Consider the following 26,778-nt stretch of genomic DNA (forward strand, 5'->3'; position numbering starts at 1 on the left):
GTCTGACCTGCTTATTAATTTCAAAATATAGCTCTCCGTGTGATAGAGGAAACCTTACGCATGTGTGTGTCTGGGTTAAACTATGCCTGAATCGCAGGTGGCCTTACACAGAGGCAGGGCACTAGCCGCCGCAGTCTCTTGGCTCATCAGTGTACTTAGAGTGACGGCACTGGGTCTGCACACGGCTTGCTCCCCTTCCCCAGACCCACCCATCAGTCAGAAGATGTTTTTCCCCACACATTGCTCCCAGAGGTAGATTGGAGAAGGAGTTTTAAGATAGGACACTGGAGGAAGTGAGGTGGGTGGTAATGTGGCCTTCAGCCCTGGACCTTGGTATGGTGCCTCAGTGACTAGAGGGCTGACGCCTGGAAGCCCTGTGTGCTTTCCCAGAGTAACCATCCTCTAGGCTCTGTTGGATGAGTGCCCGCCTGGGGCTGCACTGGCCAAGGGACCATCACTCAGGTTTTGCTTTTCCTGGTAGTTATTTTATTTTCTAAATTTATTTTATTTAGTTAGTTTTGGCTGCGTTGGGTCTTCCTTGCTGCACACCTACTCTTCGTTGCGGTGCGTGGGCTTCTCATTGCAGTGACTTCTCTTGTTTGTGGACCATGGGCTCTAGGCACGCGGGCTTCAGTAGTTGTGGCTTGCTGGCTCAGTAGTTGTGGCTCATGGGCTCTAGAGCGCAGGCTCAGTAGTTGTGGCGCACAGGCTTAGTTGCTCCGCGGCATGAGGGATCTTTCCGGACCAGGGCTCGAACCCGTGTCGCCTGCATTGGCAGGCGGATTCTTAACCACTGTGCCACCAGGGAAGCCCCTTCCTGATAGTTCTTGACAGGTTGGTTACTCTTAGCTCTTGGCTAAATTGTGAAATAGTGGCTCACCCGGCCACCTCGTCTATTAATCCCCACTTTCTTTTTTCTTATGCTCCCCCCACACCCCTACACACATATACAACTTGGCTCCTTCCCCAGTGCCTGATGGTACTAATCATTTATTTGTTCACTTGCTGCTTAAGTGTATATTAAGCATTGGTTGTGTGCCAGGCACTGTGCGAGTTGTCGCAGACACATGGATGAACAAGATACACTTTCCATCCCAAGGAGCGCATAGTTGAATGGATTTTTTTGCTGAGATGTTACCTGATAACTAAGGTGATATCTGTTAAAGGCTTTACATGTGATCCCAGGGAAGTTGGATTCTATGGCAAACCAAGAGGATAAACAATCCTTTGAGGCTCAGATGGCTGCCTCTCCAATGGTGGGTCAGGGCAGAGGGGTCGCTCTGGTGGAGCTGAAGACCCCACCCAGGTGTTCCTGAAGCACATACTGGCTTAGCCTGCTCTTCTCTTGACTGGACTGTGATTTCAGTTGTGTTCAGAAGGAAGGTCTCTGGGTGAAGTGTCAGAGAGTGTTCTAGAATCTTAGGCCTGGGGTCATGAGAAGTCATTTGGTCCCTTCTTCTGCCTCCAGGGTTGGCCTGTGCTTAAAGCCTTTTGGAGCAGTAGGGCATCTGTCCAGAGAAATGTGTTCTACAGCTAGCCTTGGTGACACACTCCCCCCCGGGATGGCATGGCCTTCCCTCCTTGAGGCTGGCCCCTGCTCATGGGGACTAGGGTTCTTCAGGGCTGGGCAAGTCTCAGGGACTTGATGACCACGTCTCCAGGTTTCCTCAGCAGCCTCTTCCCTCCACGCTGAACAATGCCGGGTCCCTTACTGCACCGAGGGGTCTGCTACAGTGGCCCTCAGCCCAGCGCTAACCCTCCCGGTGGGCGTAGGCACCCTTCCCCAGGCCCCCTCACAAAGGCCACTTTAATCCCCTCTGATACCCCCGGTGGGGCCTGGGCCAGACATGAGAACAGAGTGGACACAGGTGAGTGGACTCTGCACCACCCTCACACACCTGCTTCTCCTGCTCTGCCCTCTGGCTTGGCCCCAGTTGGCTTTAGGCTTAACAGCCTCAGACTTGAGAGAAAGTTCTTGCTGGGATTGAGGAGCCCCTGGTTTGAGATGGAAACTGCTCAGGGGTGGTGCTGACCCTGCTTTCCAGATGGCTTCTTACCTGACCGAGACCTTGTCACCCTCAGCTTGGGCTGGGCCTGGAAGGAGCAGGCCTTGCTCCCTCCCGTGGGTCTGGGAGGATCCCTAGCTGCTGCTGCCACACCCTCTCATAGGTCCTCGGATAGCTTTAGGGGTCCAGTGACCAAGGGGCTCTGCCACCTGAGGGCCCTGGGCTGGTGCGACCCCACGTGCTCCCTTGGCCTCCTTCAGCCCGGGCCTCCTGTGAGGTTCTTGGAGGGGCCTTTCTTTGGCCCCTTCACTGCCTTCCAGGGTCCCTGCTCTTGTCCCCTGTCCTAAGCCCCATGTCCCCTTTATCCTCAGCATCTTTGCAGCCAACGCTCAGGGGCAGACCTGTCTCCCCAGATACCTACACATCCCTTGCCTGGATCTTTTGTGTACAGACCAAAGTGAATTACTATTTTAGGAGGAGGAACAAAAAGACAGACTAATTTGCCTGGGAGTTTTTCACAGTTGATAAAGGAAGCCCCCCACCCCCACAGGGGCATTTTCATTTAATATGGGGAAGCGAATGCTTTAATTAAAAGAAATTCCCAGTGGTGGAATCTCTAGCACTGTGTTAGACTGAGGAGGAGGCAGGTTTGAGTTCCCCACAGGTGGTGCTTGTCCTCCTGTGTGTGAGAGTGACCTGCTATGATGGGATTTCCTCTGAGACCTTTCGCTTTAGTGATCTTTAAAGGCACTTGTATTTAGGCTGCACACGAGGCCGCTCAGAGAGAACTGGGGTTCCTGTGACTACCCTCGGGAGGGCTCCAGAGATGGACATGGTTTTTATTTCTATAGAAGCCAGAGAATCAGAGATGCAGGGAGTTGGGGCAGCCTCCAGTCCTATGTGACATAGGTTTTATAGGTTTTACAGGTGGTGGCCCTGGAGCTCACAGAGGGGAGGGACATGCCTAGGATGCCTGTCGAGCTGGTGGCTCCGTCCCTGTGATAAGAAGCAGGCCTGAATTGTAGCTGGAAGGATTTGCATGTTTCTGGCTGTGTGGTCAGAGACACACAGGTGAACTGTACAGGTATTTGAGGATGGGACCCTCCACCCCCCCTCCCCTACTGCCCTGGGAATGGTTAAGCACCGGACTTCGGTCTTGATCGTGGTAATTGTGAAGTGGATGGCTGAGTGGTCTCTGAGGGGTGTTCCCATCAGTGTCCGTGACCCCAGGAAAGGTGCTCAGGCAGCAGGAGGCTCAGGAGAACCCCAGGGGCTGCAGGGGATCCCATCACCTGTGCTCTAGGTGAGGGCTTGAGACTTCTACTCTCCTTGGCTGAGTCCCTGGGCTTGCGGGGAGAGAGCTCATCTCTGCTTTTCTCATTCTCACATCCAGGGTGGTGGGAGTAGAAAGTGTGGTTAGGGGCAAAATCTTCTACCCGCCTCCCCCACTCCTAGACTGGGCACTCCAATGGGCTGGGCCTTGGATTGGGACCCAGGCAGTGGAATGGTGGGTGGTTCCCAGCCATGAATTTGTAGGTCAATGCACTGTTTCAACGGGAATCCAGTCTGAAAGGAAAGGCAAAGGAAATGTTGCTTCAGGGCAGGAGACAGTGGGTGGCCTTTTGGGGACACTTGCTGTGTGGTCCCTGTCTGCCAAATTTCAACTCCAGGTCATTACCACCCATGTACATGGGCCTCCTGCTACGGGTGGCCACGTGGAAGAGCAGGGACCCGAGCTTCTCAGCGGGTTCACCTGGCCCCCAGTACAGCCTTCTAAGTGGAATTTTTTAGAGGTTTTTCCATGAAGAGGTGGACTGAAGGAGCTTGTTGAGTCAGGCTCCCCGAACGTCATCATGGACAAACGCCTTGGTTTCTTTCTGCCCAGCTAGTGGTCCACAGCAGGCCGAAGACGATCCAATCAAACAGGAGCACAGCCTCTGCTCTTCCACATTGCTTTTAATGAAGCCATGGCAGCAGAATCGACAACGTGGCTCAGATACACAAGCAGAGCAGGGCCTAGATCATGAGATAATCTCCCCCACATCTTGGGGAAAAGGGTGATATGTATTTCTCTATGAACACTGTGTAAAAAATATAAACAGCACACAACATCTCCAGGAGCTAGAGCCCAAGAGAAGGCACTGGGATCCATCCTTCAGTGGGACATCAGAGGCAGTCTCGGGGAGGGGCGGGGCGGGGAGGGAGTTTCCCCACAGCCAGGAGAGGCGGCAGCGGCCTCCGTCTTTGCTGAGAATGCCAGGCAGTAACAGGCAGCAGTGAGGGAGCAGAGGGGGTGGCAGCAGTGCTGGGCAGCTCTTCAGCGTCTTGATCAGCGTCCTATCTGGTAGGACCCAGTAGGTGGTATTGCCAGTGGGGCCAGAGAGGTGGAGGGAGCCTTCTTGTCCACGGGGGCAGAGAGTGCGCCTCTCTGCTTGAAGAGGGAGAGGAGGGGCGACAAGGAACAAGGGGAGAGGGAGCACGGGGCTCTCACGTTCTTGGAGACCTGGGAGGAGAAAGAACAGAAGTCAGGCTGCATACTGAGGAGATGCAGGACAGTTAGGGATGTGATGGGGATGCCTCTGTTTGTAGAGTTCTAGGAGCAAATGGGTCCCGGCTTCAGTAGTTGTGGCACGCGGGCTCAGTAGTTGTGGCGCACAGGCTTAGTTGTTCCGCGGCATGTGGGATCTTCCTGGACCACGGCTTGAACCCGTGTCCCCTGCATTGGCAGGCGGATTCTTAACCACCGTGCCAGCAGGGAAGCCCCCCGGGTTCTTTTTGATGGGATGCTCTTGTCAGTGGGATGACCTGGGGTACTGGAGACTCTAGCCAGGATTAGGGTGGATAATGAATACAATACCTTCTCACCATATTGGGGTCAGAGGGCCCGAGGAAAGGAATTGGGGGCCGCCCTTTTAGGATTTGCAGTGAAAGGGATATGATAGAAGGTGTGGGTATGAATGAGTCTGGGTCCTAAGTTTCTCCTAAGTTTCCCTCATTAGCTGTGTGGCCCTTGATATTACTTGGCCTCAGTTTCTTCATTTCCAAAATGAGGAGAATAACAACTGTTCCTCGTACTTTGTAGGGGAGACATGGCTCAAGCGAGGTGACTAATGTCACCTGAGGAGTGTACTGTGTTTATCAAGTGTTTTGGGCCATTGCTATTAACAAGGGGAACTCCTAACAGGAAAGAAAAAGGAGGAGTCTGGTGGGCCCAGACTTAGGACCTAAAAGCAAGAGCCTGGGGGAGGTTAGCTTTGGGGACCCACCCCCAGACCCCCAGACCCCACCGCCCGGCTGAGATGCCGGCTCACCTCAGCTGGACCACAGCCGCAGCGTCATGAGCAGGTTGTACCCGACCACTTTCAGGAGGAGAACGCGGAAGCCGATCACTGACAAGTTTTGGAAGTTTAGGTTCATATCTGCAAAACCAAGGGGCCACAGCAGTCATGGGCACAGGTCTTCACAGCCCCCGTGACACCGAAAGCAGGGTGGGGAGTGGGGCGCGCTTCGGCCCCTGGATCTGCCTCTCCCTTTGAGCTTTGGTGCACATCCCCTCATACACATATTTGTACATCCTTCCAGGGTCAACAGCATTTCATTTCCAAAGGGAAACACTGACTGCATTTACTCTTTGTTTTATTTCTGAGCCCCGCCGTGGATGGGGATGGTGGGTGCTCAGAACTTATCACACGCAGCCCCCTGGGTCTGGGCCCCTTAGTGAGAATCTAGCGGCTGAACCACAAGACGGATGACTCAGTACAAATGGCTCAAATGGCAATGAATATGGGCCCAGGGTGGGTGGTGAGGAGGGGTGAGGATCTTTGAGAGACAAGGTCACGGCCTACAAGAGTTCTGCTGTTCTTCTCGAAAGAAGGCAAAACCCCCTGGCTATGGAGGGAAAATGTCTTCACGGTGACCTGGTTAGTCTAGGGCTACACAAAAGCTGGTCAGAGATTTCACACCTGGGCCACCCAGAAGCTCTCTTGAGCTGTGCTGACAGTGGAGCTATTGAAAGGAATACAGAGGCCTAGGAGTGAGTCACTGGTCTAGCAAAACTAGACTCATCCTCAAAGTACATAGAGTGGAAAAGAAAATTAGAGATGGTGAGAGGAATCCAGGGATTTAAGAATGTCCCCAGGCAGCTCTAACAAGGGCTCGGACTGCCGTTCTTGTTTCTCAGAACTTCGTTCCTAGATCCACACATTCCTTCTCGTCACCTCTATCCCGTCCCAGTAATTGTGGGTTCATCGCCTCCACAAACCTGTGTGAAGCCAGGATAGACCCCTCCCTTACCTGTTTCAAAGCTTTTCTCTGCTATCTTGGCATCACAGGGAATTCCTAAAAGGAACAAACAAAGACATTTTTCTTAGAGTCCCGAGCGTGCTGACTCTCCCACCCCAGAAGTTGGGCTGCTGAATGTCTCCAGCCTCTCCATGCTTCCTTGTGCAGAGATCTGAGAGAACCTGTCCCATATGGGCACCTGCTGGGATGAGCCACTGACCCCTGAAGGACCAACACCCTGGCTTCTGGGCACCATTTTATTCACTTAATGAACACTGGTTGTGCTAAACGCATGTTACATGACACAAGGCCCTAAGGAGCTGTTAGACCCTGCCCTTGGGCGAGTTCCAGTCTGGAGTCTGATAGAGGAAGTAAGACAGACACAGTGACAAGTGCCATGAGGGGTATAGATGCTTTCATGTGTTCCACAAAGTTTTGACCCCTGCATCCCAAATTTGTTTGTTTGTTTCCTCTGACTCAGTAAACAGCATTACCATTGACACAGCTGCTCAGAAATAAAATCCAGCCACCTTCCTTGATGCCCTCTTTTCCTTCTCATCCCTGCATGGTTCTACCTTTGGATCCCAAATAGTGTTGGGCATGGGCATTTAACTCCCCTGCCACAAGCCCGTCCTGGCCTCCATCATCTCTCTGCTGCAAGGGCTTCTTTTCTGCTTCTACTCTTGACTCCTACAATCCATTTTCCACTCAGCGGTCAGAGTGATTTTTAAAAAAAGTAAATTGGATGTCATTCCCCTGTTTATAGCCAATCAAAAGCTTCTCATTGTACCTAGAAGAGTGTCTCCCTCTCATGACGGGTGAGGCCCCGTGATGTGGCCCTTGCCTACCTCTTCCATCTCATTTCCTCCTGCCCTTCTCCTTTCTCACTGAGCTCCTGGCTCAGGCCTCTATAGGGTCCTTTCTCTGCCCTTGGCATGGCTGGTACCTTCTTAGCCTTGAAATCTCAGCTCAGATAGCATTTCCCCAGAGAGCCCTTCTGTGACTTTCGTCCCTAAGGTGGCTGTTTCCCCAACTCCAAGTTAAAGCACGTATTACAATCTGGAGTTCTTTAGATTTCCACTTGCTGATGGTTGGTCTCCCCCAACGGGAATGGGGCTTGCTCGGGGCACACCCATCATCTGATGTGTTTGCTCCTCCACGGCAGCAGCTGGCATGTTGTAATGCACAATCAGTGATCGCTGAGTGAATGAATGAATGAATGAGTGAGGTTAGGAGCTGGGAGAGACCTTTGGCAGAGAGGGAGAAATAAGGGGAGGGATCTTGGAGAAGTGCATCAGGGCGGGGCCTGGAGGAGCAGTAAGGGGCTGAGCGGAGCCAGGGGGGTGGGGACTCAGAGTGGGTGAGCCTCAGGGCCAGTGTGCCCCTCGCCTCTCCCCCTCTGCTCTTTGCCCAGGACGTTCTGTGGCCTGCCGGCATGGGATTCACTGGTGCTCAGTAAAGAGAGGGGAGGGGGCTTTGCCAACAATTGATGAGGCTGAGACCAGCAATCAGAGCAGCTTTTAGATACCAAGGACCTGAGCCCTGAGCACAAGCAGGCCTCTCGAAGGAGGAGACTCAGCTTAGACCGGCACCAAGGCTGCACTCACCTGAGCTGGAGTAGAAGGTCTGGTTGAAGGTGTCTCCGCATCCCAAATCGGTCCTGCTGCTCCAAGCCACGACCCCGTTGCTCTTGGAACCCAGTGCTCCCATGTCTAGCACGGTGCTGTCTGAGCTGAACACCACGGGCCTCGTGACTTGTGACACATTGGCTTGAGATTCAAAATCGGTGTATAAGCAGACGGAGGTGTTGCTGGATTTGGGGCTTCTCAGCAGGTACACGGCAGGGTCGGGGTTCTGGATATCTGTGGACCCAAAAGACACGGGTTAGGAGATGTTCATTTCCCTCCTTGCCCCAACCCAGGCCTGAGTCCAGATGCCAGTGATGGGCAAGAATGGGGCTCTGTAGGTCTCACAAGTCACATTTGTCAGGCTTTAGATGGGAAAGAACATTGTAGACACCAGCAGCTTGCAACAGACGGGACTCAGGGACAGGCACAAACCATGAGTCCTGGCCAAGAGGCCAGCCAGGCTCTTAGTGAACGCTCTCTACCAGGCCCTGCCTGCCGTTCAAGGAAAGCGGAAATGCAGGGCTACTTAAGGATACTGCCCACTCTTCCGCTTAAGGGCACTTCTTCAAAGCTCGGTAGAAATAGTAAGCGACAACATAATTCTGGCAGGACAAAGCAAGCGTAGAAAAGATATCCAGCAGAGCAAACCATACGTCTTAGAATCTGGGGTGGTCTCCCCCACTAAGGTTGGGCATTGACAGGAATGGGAGCTTTACGACAGGCTGGCATGAAGTTGGAAGATCGGTCGCATCACCAGGAGATTTCTCTCACTGATAAAAGTTTTAGATGCTACATCCAAGCCCTGGCTCTACCATTTACTAGATACAAGGCCTTGAGCGATTCACACCAGCTCCTTGAGTGTCAGGAATTTCATCTGTCAAATGCGGATGTTGCCTCATCCACTTTCCTAACCAGGCTATTCTGAGAAGCCATGAGAGTTTCTCCATATGAATTATATTTAATAAACTGTGAAATACTGAAATAATTCTAGTAATTGTAGCTCTTGATACCACCAGGAGACTGCCATAATAATGTGCTACCGAGTAATACACAGTTTCTACTCTTCACCCCCCAGGAAGCAGGAGTTGCTGGAGGCTTTTCTTTAGTGTGCTGAGAATGACTCTTTAGTATTTTCATAGGATTTTGTGTCTTTAATGCAACCCTCAGTGTTTATTCTTTCAGACCTCTTGCCCTTGGAGGAGGAAGCAGAGCTTTGCCCGGAGGATTAACACGTTAGGGCCACCCAGAGAGTTTACAGCAGGGTTGGGACAACAGCTTCCTGCCCCTGTGGTTCTCTGCTGCCCCAGCTCCCCACCACGCATGCAAAGTTTTGCAGACCAGTGATGCCTAATGCACCCCACTAGCTGAGCCAGCCAGGGTGGCCTTGGCAATGCAGATATCCAGCTTGACACCAAACCAGGGGCATCAGCCCTTGGCATGGCCTTGGGATGGTGAGTCAAGGCAGAGCTGTCTGTGGTGGGGCTGTCCCTGGAGCAGCAGAGCAAGGGTGGGTCCATGGTCACATGTGAGCAACATCCAAACCTCTGGCTTCAAAGGATTCTACCTGCTCCCCTCTAATCTCCATCCACCTGTGGGACTGACATCACTATGGGTTAAGGATCTATGGTGTAAATCTCTTCCTGGGAGGGGAGAGGTGGGAAGCCATTAACCAATACCACACTCCAGTGGATCTGTTAGTCATCAGCGGGGGTCATGGGTGGGACTGGGGAGGGGGACATGGAAGGGTGTGGAGGTGCTGAGAGAACGTGGCCTCAAGAAGAAGGCAGAGGCTAAGCTGCCACCAGACACAGGTTGGCCTTAAGGGGGAAGGGGGTTACTGTGGGGGCCAGATGCCCAACTTTGAGTCCTGGTTAAACTCTCACTCAAGTCCTAGTGCCAGGGGGGTGTCAGGCTGGAGAAGGTCTAGACCGCACTGTCCAATGTGATCGTCTTTAGCTACTTGTGGCTATTGAAATTAAGACTAACCAAAATCAAGTAAAATTAACAATTCAGTTACCCATAAACCTTCATTTTAAGAGCTCAGTAGCTACATTTGGGTGATGCCTACTCTATAGGACAGTGCGGAATGACAGAATATTTCTATCGTCATTGAAAGTTCTATTGGACAGCATTGGTCTGGAGTGAGCAATGCTACGGACCATGAGGAAAGGCACCAGGGGCTGAGGGTGAGACTTAAAGCCAACTTGAGTTCTGTGAGGGGTGATACCGGGGCAGGCCCATTGTAGCTCAACTTTGCTAGTGAGAGATCAAAATGAAAGAGCAGTTAGTGAAGTCAGAAGAACTGAGGTGATTTTTAGCCTCTTTCTTGTTTTTACCAGTTGATACCCTTTGGGCTTCCCTATGTGCATTTTGGCTGTGGTTTCTCCTGTCCGGCTTCCCTACCCCTGATTTCCTCTCTTACTCACCCTCTCCCCACACTTCAATCTCTTCTTTGAGCTTATCATCCAAACGACTTGTCTAAAACGTGGAGCTGATCGGGTCACTTTTTGTTCAAAATAATTCAGAGCCTCCCTATTGCCTATAGGATGATGCCCACACTTCCTGGCATGACATTGAGGGGCTGCCGTGTCTGGAGAGCTTGAATTTCCTCTCTCAAGTCCTTTATATGCCCTATATGAGTACAGCTACACCAAACTCTTCACACTGGCTCCCTGGAATGTAAGCTCTGTGACAGCAAAGGCCTGTCCCTAGATTACTGCTGTGTCCCTGGTCTCTGCCATATACTAGGGGCTCAAGAAATAATTGTTGGATAAACAAGCGGCCTAGTGATTATCGGATTTGCAGAATTTCTGCTAATTAGATCTTTTGGTCAAAAAAGCTGGATACTGATCCCTAAACTTGACTCTTTAAAGCCCCGTTTTACTTTTACGCCCCATGTACCTCTAGTGCGACCTTTTTGCCTGAAAACAAAGAATGAGTCACTGATAATTTGGAGGGCTTTAGGGGTCCATCTGCCAGAGCCCTGGGAGGAGAGACATCCTGTTTCACCTTAGCAAGATAAACGCCTCCTACCACTGATGACATCTCAGAAGGTAGCCTTAGCAAGACTGGATCAATTTTTCAGTGTGGAAGTCACCTATTCTAGTTCCTAACTGCTCATTTAAATTCGGAACTAACGGCAGAAGCACATGTCCGAAGGCTCTAGCGCATTAGATCCCCAGGGGCACAGCAGTGATCGAAAGCTCCCTTGCCACTAAATCTGTTCTTGGTATTTAGGCACCAGGAACCCAAAATGTGAGTTAGCAGCACTGACTCTGAGTCTGAGTTCCACTGAGGCTCTGGCGAGCGTCAGGAAGCAGTGAGCCTGCGCAGACTTACCGGGAGTAATGGAAACTCTGGTTCCCTTACCACATTGCATCTGGGAGGCAATACCTCCATACCACTCTGAATGTCTCCATTACAGAGAGCCTAGGTTTCCCCTTCTCTGAGGGATGGGCTCTTACAGCCCACTGAGCAAAAAGGGGGAGGTCTAGGCCACAAGCCGTCCATGGAAAGAGCTGGCCCCTCTCACCTTCACCTCTGGTCTGCATTTCTGAATTGGATTCCCAGTTTCCTAGTGGCTGGTCCTGGCCCTAATTGTCTGTATTCTCTCTCTCTCTCTTTTTTTAAAGGCTTTGAAGCAAATTTGTATTTATTCAGTTTACCATTTCAGAGAAATATATATTTTTAAAAAAATAATAAAAGTACTATATATGATCTATTATTATTTACTATATACCAAGTTTTGTGATCAATACTGTATTCTCTTGAAGCCTCTAGTATTCCTTTTCTCCATTGTTTATAAAGTTATCTTTGGCTTTCTCTCCATCTAACTTCATTATTAGATGTGTTTACTTGGCCAAAATCATGTGCCTTGTTCACTCCCAAGATCATGCCTTCTTTCTTGGTGTTCCTTATGCCTGGAAGTCCCCTCCTGTCCTTGCTTTGCCCAGACAGATCTTACTCTATCCTTCAGACTCAACGAATCCTTTCTACTGCATCAAACCTTCTCCATCTAGGCCAACTTTTCAGCTGGGACTCCATTCCTCTGTATCTCTACTGTGCCTGTTGACATCATCAGCTGGTTGATACTAAAATGTTTTTCAGGTTGCTAAATTTACAATAGTTTGGCCCCTTTGGCTAGTTTTTATACTATTTGGAGACAGGTCAGGCATCTATCTTAGATATCTTCATACTCAGTCTCACATTTTATAGACTGACGGCCACATAGAAGGCATTTAAAATTAGCCACTGAATGACTAGAGTAAAATTTTAATGCGTTTGACCTAGAGAAACACAGATTTTCAAGATCGATAGTGTGGCTTTTCCCGTTCACAGAGGCCTCTGTAAGACAATTAGTTGTAACACCCACAGTTAGCCTTACCATAGTAATACTAATATCTCCGGGGAAAAGATTAGTGACACTGGCCCATGGGGTTGCAAATGGTGCCACCTAGAATGACTCACCAAATATTATGGCCACTTGCATTCCTTTCCCAAATGTGTGTTTATCGGTCACTCCTCTGGTATTCACACTGCAGGTGACACCATTACAGAAACTCACTGGCCCTACCTCCTATTTCAGTAGCAGAAACACTGGTCTCTCACAGGGGACGGAGGGTCACAGTCTTCTGAGGTAATACCTTCTGATCTTCTGTGTTGAGACTTTGTCTCTTAATCCTTCCCCTCCTGCCTCATCCTGCTGTAGTGCCCTCGGTTGGAGGTTGTGGTTTCCTTAAACCAAGAATTCAGTAGAGCAAAACCCCCCGCTCAGGGCAGCAGTATCCTGGATCCTCTCGTGAAAGGTCCAGGACTCCTTGCCCATCACCTAACTCATGATTCTTCAGGTTGTGGCCCAAGGATATTTCCTGAGCATTGAGGGCAGGATGAGAGGATTTTCTGGAATGGGTGGAAAGAACCATTTGGGATCCTACAGAAGATAATACCTGGGCTCAACTCAGCATCTTGGACAAAGAAGAATTAGTTGTCAATGTCCACCCTTGCCCCGCATTACTTACTTGGTTGGACACTTAGTCTGGTCCCTGCTCCAAAGTTTAACTTGTTACCACTGCCGAATCCCCACTGAGGGTAAGGTCTTTGCAATAACCTTCCTGATGTTAACTTGCTAAAACCCACCAGACTTGGAGGGCACCATTCTACAAGGCACCCTGGGTCTTTGTTTCTTAGGTTTCATATTTCCCAGGGAAGTCATTCCCCTTTCCCTTTACAATAATGAAGGTTTAGTAATAACAAAGCCTTGTTGATGATAATTATTATTAATATTATTTAGTAAAGCTACCATTTATTGATTACTTGCTGTATGCTGAGTATTGTCTTGATGATGTGGGTATTGTCATTTTGCCATTGAGAAAGTGGAGACTTAATTAGCTAGAGATGGTAGAGCCAGACTTTCCCCCAGGTCTGACAGCCTCCCAAGCTGTGCGATGAGCCCCACACCATCCTACCTCCGTGCCTTGTTATATTTGCCATTCAGATAGGGGTCTGGGTCACTTTTACCCTGGGAGCGGTTCAATGCTCTACTAAGCTCCAGAGAGGAAGATTCTGTGAGCAGGTATCCCCACACCATGCTCATTAGTCCATCCACGGGATTTAGCTACCTGCTGCAATAAAAGAGAATTTGTGTTTGCCGTGAACGCATCTCTTTCCCCAAGAGCACTTAGCTAATTTCCTGAATCTTCAGATCATCTGGTGCTGACATTATCTGTTTTGCTTGAAAGCACTGAATATCTGCAACTCTTTTTATGTTTCCGTAAATTATTCTCCTCAGATTTTCATTTCCTCAACTGGCCCTTGGCACTTCTGTCTTTAGTATGAGAAATGGGAGCATTTTAAGATACCAGAAGAGTTTGTAGAAATGGAAACGAGTGTTTCCCATATCCTCGAGTTTACCATAAATCATTGCTGGTTTTCTCATAGACAAGTTGTCAGTTACTTTGCCCTGGTCATTTGCACCGTCATACTCACACGGGCGTACGGTCAGCCTGGTCCCCGCTCCAAAGATCAGCTTATTGTAGCCACCAGACAACACACACTAGGAGGGTGCTTTACAGGAACTCTAGCCCCTGGCAGGGTCAGCTTCACTGGGGCAGAAATGTCTCCTGTGCCTGTTTTACAGGCTCCTCCAAAATCCCCCTTTCTCTGGCACAAGAAGAAATTCTGGCCCACTGAGTCCTAATTCCTCAGCTTTCTGTGTAATAATCTCACAGACCTTTCCCTCCTTGCCGGCCTTGAGCAGGTCAGGCCTTCCTGGAGGGTGGATGCCCATTCTGGGTTCCACACTGGAAGTGAAGGAGGACAATTGGAAGGGTCTGGAGAAGAGCCAGGGATTAACCGGGAAATGAATCTTGAGGGAAAATTCACAGCACCGGCAATAGACGGAAAACCTTGGGTAGCGCTTAATTCATGGAAGGGAGGCCTATGAAAGCTCTCCTTTTAGAAAGCAGTTCTATTAGTCTTTGAAGGGAGAGACACAGAGAGAGAGACTAATATTGCCATAGGGATATCACATACAATGCACAAGGAGGATTGCTTAACTCTGAAGGTTGTGAGAATCAGGAGTGAGTAATGGATGGGGCCTGAGAATCTATTTCTCTGGAGGGTTCTAAGATTAGGGTTGACATTCATATGGGGACAAAAAAAAACCTCCAAAGTTTGAGAGTAGTTTAGACAAGTCCTTCTCAGTGAGAAATTCACAGAACTCTAGTCCTAAGTTTCTCTGCAAAAAAGATTCTAAGCTCAAAGAAGTTTGGAAAACGCTGTATAGCGTATTTCAGTCCTGAAGAACAGCAGTGCACAGCAGCATTTTAAAGGCTCTGAGAAGTCTTACAATAAAGAAATTTAGAGCTTCTTAAACTTACTCGATTCAAGAATTTTTTTTCTTAAAACACCCCCTAACCTCTGCGGGACATGTACAGGTTTAGATACACATTCCCTGGAAGTCCCTTTTCTAGTTCAAAGAATTTAAAATGCATCCTAAATTTCAGCCTCATTTTATCCTTAAGCTTTCTGTGTTCTGAATCTGTTTGTTCTCCTACCAACTCCTACGGACACAATTAGGGGCCTCATTAATGCTGATTATTTCTTTCTAATCACTATGAAACAGCTTCATATGTAGCAAATCTTCCTGCCACTGTCAGGAATGGCTCGAGGGCAGATACGTATGCAGTCATTATGCAAGACCACATCGCCCCAACACTTTGCAGGGTTTACCTACTGGGAACAACGGCAACTTTAAAGCCTTTCCCAAATGTGAATTTATTGGTTTTCTTTCCACACACCTTCCTACACACCTTAGAGCTGTGTACTTCAAAGAAAGTTCTGGTCCTAAAGGAGAAAAGTTTCCTTAGAACAAATGGAGAAAAGTTTCCTGGGTGGCGACTCGAGTAGGGACATAGACTTCATGTATTTATCATTAGACCTCTCCTTTTTGCTGCTAAACCCCATTTGTGCTGCTTCCCTCTCAGGGTATTGTAGTTCTTATGCCTCTGAATTCTGGTTCTTTAGAAATATGATGGGTTTCAGGCTTTCTAAATGTAGCCTGAACTGACCCAGGGCAGGGAAGAGGCTTTGGTGAAGTGCGCAAATGAACAGATAAATATGGAGGAAGTTTTCCCCAGAGAAGTGGGCTTTCGGCCACCCACGCACGTTCAGATGGATTCTGTAATCTCCCAGTTTTGAAATCTAACAACTCTGTTGGAGAATACTTGCTACTGTCTAAACCAATATGTTCTAAACAGTTACTATCCCTCCACTGAAGCCTTCCCTGAGTCTCCCAGCTAGAGGCATTTTTTCAACAATCATTTCTTAGGTGACGCCTTATGCAGCAGGCGTTGTGCTGGAGTGCGGAGGTGTAAGGATGAATGAGAGAGGGTCTTGACCTCACAGAGCTTATGGTGCAGTGCAGAATGCATGAAAGTACCAGACAACTAGGATAGGAGGTCGGGGATGCCTTCCTTTCTGCTATTCCATCGCAACTTGTGTGTACTTCCACTACAGTGTGGTGACACTGGGCTTAATTGTCTCTTTATACGGATGTTTACCCACTGGGAGATCCTGGATGGCGGGGACTCTGCATTTCCCTCCCTCCCCTCCTCCCTCCTTCTATAGTGCTTAGAATATAATAGTTGCTTGGTAAATATTTGTTGACTGAAAGCCCTCTAATTATTTTAATTCATTTTAAATGCAATCCTGTCCTCTACCTTCTTTTATTAGGACTGTTTCATTTATCTTTTAATTCTGTATGGGTCCATTTTCTAAACCCAGTATTTTTTTTTTTTTTTTTTTTTTGCGGTACATGGGCCTCTCACTGTTGTGGCCTCTCCGGTTGCGGAGCACAGGCTCCGGACGCGCAGGCTCAGCGGCCATGGCTCACGGGCCCAGCCCGTGAAAACTAGATGGTAACAAAAATAATTTTTTTTGGCATAATCAGTCATGATTTCTGATAAAGGTCTTTTGTCTCAAAGGAATCTAGAAATGGCAAAAGAGTCTGCCTCTGTAATGATGAAAAGGCCAGGCCCCATTGGCAATTACTACTTTTAGAAAATAAACCGCTGTTGAGCTAGTGGCTGGGAATTCAAATTTCAAAACATTCAAGCCTCATGAAGAATCATGAGAAATTAGCTCGGGAAGTGCAGACTCAACATCTAAGAAAGCCGAGTAGGGACTTTCTGTGTCTTTGGCTGAAGTCTAAGGTCAGGCACTTACTTGGATGCACTTGGAGTCTTGTTCCACTCCCGAAAGTGACTGCTGCTTGTGTCCACACCCTGGTACAATGCAGTACAAATACCTGCCCTCTGCCACCCAGGGCGGCTGCCTGCGCTTCACACCTCCCGCCCCACATTTACAGCCTTCACTCTTGGGAATGGAGCTTTTGAACAGCCTGTTCCATGGTTTGTTTGTTTGTTTGTTTTTTGCGGTACGAGGGCCTCTCACTGTTGTGGCCTCCCCCGTCGCGGAGCACAGGCTCCAGACGCGCAGGCTCAGCGGCCATGGCTCACGAGCCCAGCCGCTCCGCAGCATGTGGGATCTTCCCGGACCGGGGCACGAACCCGCGTCCCCTGCATCGGCAGGCGGACTCTCAACCACTGCGCCACCAGGGAAGCCTTGTTCCATCGTTTTGATGATAAATTTCTCTCTGTGTCACTTTATGCCCAATAATCAGTCCCCCTAGGTTTCTGCTTCCCTCCCTGCCATACCTGCATCCTACCAACCCAATTCAATGACTTTACTCATCTCTTCAGAAACGCTGAGTCCTGGACCAAAGCTGCCATGGTCACCATGGCAAGAAGGCTCAGGATAGGCAAACCAAGGACCAGACAGGTAGCCTTTGAGGTCTGGGGTCTTCCTTCACAGAGCGCAGGAGGGACAGTGGTGGCGGTGTGGTGGCATGGTTAACAGTAAGGCCTTGGAGTCAAATAGATTAGAGTTAAATTCTAGCCCTATTATTCCTAGCTGTGTGATCTTGGGCAAGCTACTTGCCCCAAGCCTCTGTTTCTTCATCTGTAAAATAGGCCTAATACCAGCTACCTAGCATTAGGATGGATGTGAGCACTGAATGAGAAAATCTTTGAAGGACAGAGTATAGTCACTGGCACATGTCAGGCATTCAGTAAATAGTAGCTAATAATATGGTGGTTCCCAGCAATGCTTTCCACTGAGGGAAGGGATGAGGCTTCTTGTAGCCAGAGGAGACCTGTCCCTGCCCCACCGCCCTCTCCAGCACCCCAGGGTGCCTCAGCATTCTGGTTGGGATGCTGTCATGTGCAACAGATATCTCATGGATCCAAAGGGGCGTGGCGAGAGATTCTCAGCCATGGGGTTGAAGGGCAGGATGGCCCCTTGGCTGCCAAGAAGACAGTTCTGCTTCAGAAACCTAACCAAGAGTGAAGCCTCTTTTCTCAAACCTTGGTGGTTTGTCCTCTGCACGCACTGTGCAAAACCCTTGTCCAGCACAGCCTCAATCATTTCATTAGACCTGACACAATGGTAAGTTACTCCCAGACAGCAAAGGGCTCTTTCACGATGGAGCAGCCCAGTCACAGACTCCCTCATTTTTGCAGTATCCTTCCATCATATATCCTCTGTCTACAAAATATCCCTTGACCGTTTCTATAATACTCACATGGATGAACAACAAGCCTGGTCCCTCTTCCAAATATAAGTCCATAGTTTCTTCCTGATACACACAGCGAGGAAAGCCTTTGCTAAAACCAGTCTCACGTGACCTCCCTCTACCTATTGCTCCAGTGGTTGGGGCAACAATCTGGGGAAACACTGGCCAACGCCCCCAGAGTTGCAGGAATCTCCCACAGCTGTCCTGGAATCCTGAGCCGAGGGGTGGTGATGGGAGCCAGGGACTGGGGACTAGAAGAGCTCCTCACCTCCTCTACCCAGGAGAAAACACACGCTCCTGTCAGTGGAGAAGCAGGGCAGCAACTCCCCAGCAGCCGTACCTCCAGCACCACCCTGCTTGCCTGGGGCCACAGCAAGGTGTGACTCTGCTACTCTTCTGTTAGATACAAGTGCTCCCAGGATGGGCGGCAAAGGAGATTTTTATATTATTCAATATATTGTCAGTGGAGATGCTGAGAGGAAGGGAGGGTGGAAGAAACAAGGGGAACACGAAGGTTTGACGCAGTGAGCTTCTAAGGACGTTAGGGGTGGCATTGATGGAGGACATGCCCTCTGCCCTCCCATGGACATAAGAAGTTGTCCGGTACCTATGGGGTAGGAAGAGCGGTGGGTGGGGGAGGGGTCGTATGTCCAGGAGGATCCCGGCTCACTTACTTGGTGTGACCAATACTCGAGTCCCCTTTCCAAAAGTGAATCTGTTCCCATAATCACACTCTGGGAAAGTGCATTACAAAAAGGTCCTGGGTTTGCCTACCCTCTCATGGAAGACACACACGCTTCCCAGTAGCTCTAAAAGCTGGGATCCTGGGAAGGCTGATCCTAACCTTTTCCTTCTGATGGGTGCTCTAAGCACAGGAGGGAGATTCCCTAGTGGCTGTAGCAGCTTCAGCCCTGATGCTACCCATCACCTCCATTTTCCTCATCACAGCCATCAACAAACAGCCTCTAGCTATTTCTCCTCTGGGAAACACAGAACCTTTACAAAACTTGGTGAAAAACCTGCCTCCTACATAGGCCGGGTGGGTGTATGTGTTTCTAAAGATACCAGGCAGTGGGACTTCCCTCGCAGTGGTTAAGAATCCACCTGCCAATGCAGGGGACACGGGTTCGATCCCTGGTCCAGGAAGCTGCGGAGCAACTAAGCCCAGGTGCCACAACTACTGAGCCTGCGCTCTAGAGCCCATGAGCCACGCCCGTGTGCCACAACTACTGAGCCTGCGAGCCACAACTACTGAGCCTGTGCTCTAGAGCCCACGAGCCACAACTACTGAAGCCCGTGTGCCACAACTACTGAGCCTGTGCTCTAGAGCCCTCAAGTCACAACTACTGAAGCCCGTGCGCCTAGAGCCCGTGCTCCGCAACAAGAGAAGCCACCACAACGAGAAGCCCGTGCACCGCAACGAAGAGTAGCCCCCGCTTGCCACAACTAAAGAAAGCCCATGCACAGCAACGAAGACCCAATGCAGCCAAAATAAATAAATAAATAAATAAATAAATAGGTAAGTAAATTTAAAAAAAAAAAGAAAAAAGAAGAAAGATACCAGGCAGCAGCCTGCATTTTCCCACCTCAGCTGCCCCGCCTGAGACGAAGGCGCCATTGCCTTAGGGGAATATGCAAAAATGTATTTTTCACTTTGCCAGAAAGAGTAGGAGCAAGAGCATTTCCAGCAAGCCAGGCCAGGGCACATGCTAAAAACATGCCTCAGCGTGACTCAGAGTCACCGCATCCTCTCTGGGGCTGAGCGAGGTTTCTGGGTGACTCACGCCTGACTCATTCCTGTTTCTACTCTTTCTATCCTAAGTCAAGGCTACTTTCTGTCAAGGGGCCTTTCTGTCAAGAAAGTCAAACATCTCAGCAGATAACAATCTTAAATCCTTTTCCGGAAACACAGGGGTGGAATCCTGCTTGCTCTCTGCCAGGGAATATGGACTGTCCGTTGTCACTGCTGTCCTGTCTCCAGTCAGTAGGGTCCCAGGTCCTGCACATGACCACACACAGCACACTGCTTGGTGCACCCACATATAAATTGTTATTAGACTTTTAACAGATGAGTGTTTTGTTTTTCTGACAAGACTGGAAGTTCTTGAGAGCAAGAACCACATCATATGCTTCTTCTTTTCTTGGTTTGTTTGTTTCATTTTAAACCACCTATGGCCCCTGGCTTGATGATACTCAATAAGCACTTACTGAGTTGAACTGACTTTTACCGTCCATAATTATTGGGACAAGAAGGCCAGTTTTGCGAGAGGTTAAAAGCTAAGTATACTTTTGGTAAATGTGAGCTGCAAAACCTAAGTGCTTAGGCAGGGAAAAACCAAGGAAGCAACTCAAAGAGATAATCAGGAGGCAGCATAAAAACCACGACATCGTGAAGTTCCTATGGACCCTCAGCAGAGAGGGGGCAACTGAATGAACAAGTACTTGACTGCAAAGGAAACTCAAACATTTTTCTCCTGATACCTTGACATTGATTCTCCTTAAAGAGTAAAACGAATAATATGGCAGAAAAAATATATTCCGAGTTAGCAGCATTGTTATGATCAATAATAACAAAACAGTAGTGGTAATAATAATAATGATGATGTGACAATAATAATAATAATCATCATCACAATATTCTATTATAGACCAGAGCAAATGCTACATATATAAATATAAACCCAATGCTGGAGGTGGGGTTACACATTTCCGGAGAGCTGACTTACTTGGGCTGATCAAAAGTTGGGTGCCAGTTCCAAATACGAATTTATGATAACCTGTGTTCACACTCTGACATAACTCTATACAAAATGGTACCCTATAACTGGGCCAACTCTATACAAATGGTGCCCTATAGCTGGACTACAGCCGGGGATTCCTGAGTCACACACAAGTTAGTCACTAAGCATGTTCCCAAGTTTGCGTACATGCGCCAAAGTGGGAAGAGGCGTGTAATTTTACTCTTTAACCTTCATTTCTAAGACCATTGGAAGATGACAAGAAATAAGTCACAACTCAATAGGAAATCCTGCTTTGTATGCAGTAGATTATATAAAAAATGTCATGAATATTCAGGTTGAAAAAGCCATTTATGTAATTACAGAGTTTCAGTTCTAGACGGGCCCTAGGGTAGTTATGTCCATGCACACTTACTAAGTGTTTACTACATGTTTCTGGCATGAATGAGGCTCGTGGATACGTATAATGCAACATTACCATCACCAAACTATTTTCTTACTTAAATAGCAGACAAAACCCTTGGGGGAAAATCAGTGAAAACAGATATCCTTCAACTGTAATAAAAATCAGGCTATTTCAAGGAACTTACTTGCTTCAACAAATAGCCTTGTTCCTGTCCCGAAGACAAATTTGGAGCCTCCACTATTTCCCACAGTGATTTGTGCTGTGACAAAATAGTCTGCTTCCTTTTCCTTCCTTTTTTTTTTTTTTTGCAGTACACTGGCCTCTCACTGTTGTGGCCTCTCCCGTTGCGGAGCACAGGCTCAGCGGCCATGGCTCACGGGACGAGCCGCTCCGCGGCATGTGGGATCTTCCCAGACCGGGGCACGAACCTGTGTCCCCTGAATCGGCAGGCGGACTCTCAACCACTGTGCCACCAGGGAAGCCCCCTTCCATTTTTTAACCATAGCTGTGAAGCAGGCCCAGAGAGCCTATGGGAAGGTGCTCATAATAAGGAGCAATTTTTTATATTCTCCCAGTAAATCCATCTGGTTTCTTCCTATTCATGAACAATCTCATACCTCCTACCTACTGGAAGGGTTAGTTCACCAAACAGTAGTCATGGAATATGGCCCAGGGACCAGGATCCCCACATTTTCATCCCAGCCCTAGTTCTCACTGATTTCATGATAATGGACAATTCAACCAACCTCTCTGGGTCTTAATTTCTTCACTGGAAAAAAAAAGGTTTGGATTTCCCTTTCAGAGCTAAAGTTCTATGATCCAGCAATGTCCAAAGTGTACTCAATGTTGCATATTTCTATAACTCACAAATGAGTCAGGCACTTATAGATGGGTTACACTGGACACTGGTCTGCATGGGGAAAATACAAGAAATTGTGAGGGGAAGGGAGAGTCAGAATAAGGAGGTGGCTGCTGCCAGCTCTTCTGTCTCCTCTCCTGTTGGGGTAATTCTCCCAGCAGCCCCTGTACTACTTGTTTCCTCATTAAAAAGGGAAGAGAACGCTTTAGATTTGGGGCATCCAAGTCAAGATTTCCCAAAGCTCCATGTCTCAAGTCATGGCAGTATCTAAGAATGGAAAAGATAAATTCCATGTATTTCCTTACTAACTCTGATTGGCATCCTCTCTCATTTCTAGGTAAGCCCTGGCACAGGGTCTGTGACATAATGTAGTAGAAAGAGTAAGCTTTGAGATCAGGCAGGCAGACCGTGGTTTGAATCTAGACCCTTCCACTCACTAACCCTGGGATCTTGGGCAGTTACTTCTCTGAGCCTGTTTCCTTTTCTGTAAAATAGGAATACTGTTCCTTGATCCATAGTTGTTTGAAGATAAACAGCACTGTCTGTCATGCCCCTAGTATCGTATCTACACATCATAGAAACTGAGGTGGTGGTTATGATTTATACGTTAAGTTAAATGATTGATTAACAAGGTTTCTTTTAGTGTTATAGAACTTGTTTGTGAAATAGCCATGAGTCCACACCCTTGGGTTGTATAAACTCTAGGATGGTGTAGGAGTAAGAATCACAGATTTTGAGGGCTTCCAGCCTCTCATCTCACAATGGAAGAGTCTGAGGCACACAGAGGGGCAATGACTTGTTCAGCGTCACACCGCCTGTTGGGGCTCAATCAAATCTAGAACTCTAGACTGCAACCAGAAGCCCTGGGCTCCTTTCTCTGCACTTCACTGACTCTTCTTGAATAATGTTTAGTGCAAAGGGACATAATCTCTGGAATGAACTTGGTAGGGCTTATTTGGGGCATAGGTCAAGTGACCTTGAATAGTCTCCTGCAATGAGTCTCAGAATCAATGGCAGTGGAAGTAGAAAAGTTCTATTAGATCATGGCCATGCAATTTTCTGCTCTTCTGCTTTTTTCCTCTTTCTGGCTCCATTTAGCTCAATTCTAGTGCTAAAAACTCTAATACTGGACAGAGCTTCTGTCAGCCTCACATCTTGGGAAAAGTCTTAATAGCTTGCTAAATTCTAACTTAAAGAAAATGTTCTTGGACAGTCTTTGAATATTTTCATTAATTTATCTGGGTGCCACAATTCTTAATACTTCAGCACTAGGTTATGGTTAATTATAAATAAGATTATAATTACATAATTCCAAATATTTATTTGGAATTATATATATTAATAATTGGAATATATTCCAAATATATATAGTTCCAAATTATAAATAAGATTATGGTTAATTATAAATAAATAATTTTTGTCATATTACAAATGACAAAAATAACATCTCCTTTTCTCCCATTCACTGTCACTGGAATACATTTTGTAGTTACCTTAGAATTGCACACTTACTCAGCTCCACTTTTAGCCAGGTGCCTTTCCCAAAGGTGAGTTTGTTTGCTCCTCCCCATGAGTCCCACAGTGTCCCATGCCTCACAATAAACTCCCTCTGTCACTTCACACCTTTTCCTGACTTACCCTGATGAGTTAGAAAATACTTAAGATTTAATATAGCTATTTGACTTATTCAGATGAGAAAAAAGCTCCCCCCACCCCAAATGGAATAAATTCATAGGCTGCTGGTGCCAGGAGGGCAGAGGGGTCATCAACCAGACCTACTTCCCCTTTCATAGAGGAGAAAACTGAGGCCTAGAGGCAAGGGATCTGCTCCAAGTTACACTGCTAGTTGGTAGCAGAGACAAAAACACGGGTCTATTTGATTCTCAATCTAGTATTTTTCCTTCTCCACCACACACTGAATGTACTGTGTTGCTTACTATATTCACTTCTTCCCTTTGGCCGGGAAACTTGATTTTTCTGGGTATTTGATTTCAATTAAACAAGCACTTATCAAGCACTTACTCTGTAAAAGGACCATATTAGACACTTCATGGTATATAACAGGAACCTCTGCTCTTAAGGATCTTTCAATTTTAATAGGCAGATCTTCTCAGTAATGAAAGAATTCTGTAGCTGTATGTGTCACAGATTGTCCAAGACTCCTCAGCTAGATTGGGGATATAGGGGGAAAAGGAATGGGAAGGATGTCTGGGGTGAGGCTACATTCTAGTCTTTTAACAGGAAGCCAGGCTATTTCTGGAGAAACCAGGTTTGTCTTAATTATCTGGGTATTACTCTGTATTCCATTCTACCTAGCAAATTAGTTCTACTAATTCAACTAATTCAACTTCTAATCCTACTAATCCAACTCTTCTGTTGGTTATTTTCATTTTTCAAAGTGCTCCATGAAGGCTCAACCTTAAATTCATAAGTCAACTGATAAAACAAGGATGATGCATCCACAAGGGTAAAACACAGAAATTACATGTAGAAGTCTTAAACCAGAGAATGAGAAAACAGGAGTGGGATTGGGTCGACATTTACCTGGAGAGACCAGAAGCATAGTCCCCTTTCCAAAAGTAACTTTGCCGTATCCTGAGTTCACACTATGGCAACCCCCCATACAAAAATGGCCTGCAGTGTTGGGTCTTTCAACCTCTGATTGCTTACGGAAGGGAAAGAAGACCAGCATTTATGGAGAACCTACACATGGCAAGTGGGTTGACAATCGCTATATATCACCTTGCCTTATTTGGGCCGTTAACTGTGCCATGAACTCTGATATTATTGTCCTTATTTTACAAATGGAAAACAGGTGATGTGGGGTTAAGCACACTGAACCAGCACTGCTACACAAGTACCCTGGAGACATGAGACTTTTTGGCATAGGACAGATACATGTTAGGAGGAACTATGAGTGAGGAATCCTTCTCCTCCTTCCTATGAGATTGAGATTGCAGCTGTATTGGGGTTAATTCTCTTGCTAGAACCAGACATTAGACCTCTAGTGACAGTGATGCCCTGAACTCCAGCGTATCCTCCATCACACAATCATTTCCTGAGACATGAAAACATTTTCATCAATCTTCCGGTTGTTCCCTTGATACTCTACTCACCAGCCCTGACCAGCAGTCTTGTCCCGCTCCCAAAGATCCACGTATAGCCTCCACCCTTCCCACAGTGTTTCTTAGTCAGCCAAAAACACCCACAAGCCCACACACCCTTCGCATACCCAAGACTGAGAGATACAGCCCTTTCGCCTATGAAGGGGACCACATCTTAACTTTCTTTTTACATTCCACATAACACACAGGCCATTCAACTCAAATATGGGCATTTATTGTGCAACACTTAAAATGAAGCCTCTCTCTCCTCATTGCTCTGGGTCTGTCACCGCCAAAGTTGTGATTTTCAACTCTATGCATCCCGCAGATGTATCTAGTCCTTTTGTCTCCATCACACTTATCAATTTTTAGATTTCTGCCATAGTGTCTCTCCTAGTTTTAACTTCATTGAGTGACAGCTTCCTGCTCCTACAGTCAACTTATTTTGCAGACTTAGGCCTAGTGGTAGCCTGGTTACTTACTCGAGTCCTATTCTGTCCCCAAAGCCAGGCGTCCTGATTAAAGGGCACCAGCTCTGCTTCAGGTCTGGTAAAAAACACTACTTGCCTTCTCTTTGGTTCTTATGCTCTGCAAATTTACTGTTTTCAATTGGCCTCATGGGTAGTATCTTGGCTTTCTTTTCTATTAAGAAAGAACACAACTTGGATGGAATAAAACTATTGTAATGTTAAGGGTTGGATGAGGGATCTTTCTATAATATCTTTATTTAAATCTTCTGAAAATGGCCATAAAAGGCCTATTACATCCCCGTTATGTGCTCCAAATGTCACAATCTGAGAGGCAACAACACAAGTAAGGAGAAGTGCTTAGGAATTTAGACTTACTTGGGGTGACTTCAAGCGTTGTTCCAGTTCCAAAGGTAACCTTTAGGTTACCCCCAGAATTCACACTGCATTTCAGGCCTTTACAGAATGGTTTCCTTTCTGCCATTCTCATGTGGGTGACATGTGAGTCTCCGTACGTCAGTAGAAGAGAGAGTGGTTTTTACCCATGCCTATGGCTACAGATCCACACGAAAATAGCTCTTCTACTAAGAATCTACATATTCTCTTCATGTTGAAAGAATTATACTAGCTGTCCTAGCTTTTTCTTTTTGTTCTGAAAACAAATAATCATGATATTTTATAGGTGTATAGCATTTACTAGTTTCTAAAATACTTTCATATCCATTAGCTTATTTTATCTTTAAAAAAACTTATGAGGTGAGATGAAATATTTTCATTTTACAGGTGAAGAAATTGTGGCTCAGATGCACCGATCAAGCCAGGATTAGAAGGACAAGCAGTGTTCAGGCAAACTTTGCCTTTTTCATTATGATCCACTCTCTGACTGAGCTGTTTCAGTCTGTTATTTCTGGTTCATCGACACTACTATTTTTCCTCCACAGTTAGATCTTTCTGGCCTCTGTGCCATTACTTTAACATTTCTTTCTATTTCAGAATGCACTTAAATCCACATAAACCATGCATTTCTTGATATCTGGGCCCTACAAATACTGCAGTAAGTTCAATAGGTCTCAGTCACCACATTAAGCCTCCTACTTTAGTGACATATTGTCTACTTACTGGGTTTTATTGATAATCCTGTCCCAGTCCCATAGATG

General features: G+C 47.4%; 1 gene segment (V, D, J or C); it reads right to left on the reverse strand.

Moving 5' to 3' along the window:
- Positions 1-3,944: 3,944 nt before the first annotated feature.
- LOC132420437 (T-cell receptor alpha chain constant-like) overlaps positions 3,945-26,778 on the reverse strand; it is a 220,774-nt gene continuing 197,940 nt past the window's right edge. The window contains 4 exon segments of the C gene segment in view: positions 3,945-4,509; positions 5,318-5,425; positions 6,300-6,344; positions 7,895-8,149. Coding sequence covers positions 5,319-5,425; positions 6,300-6,344; positions 7,895-8,149 — 407 coding nt within the window.

The sequence above is a fragment of the Delphinus delphis genome, chromosome 2, assembly GCF_949987515.2.
Source record: "Delphinus delphis chromosome 2, mDelDel1.2, whole genome shotgun sequence".
NCBI classification, from domain to species: Eukaryota; Metazoa; Chordata; class Mammalia; order Artiodactyla; family Delphinidae; genus Delphinus; species Delphinus delphis.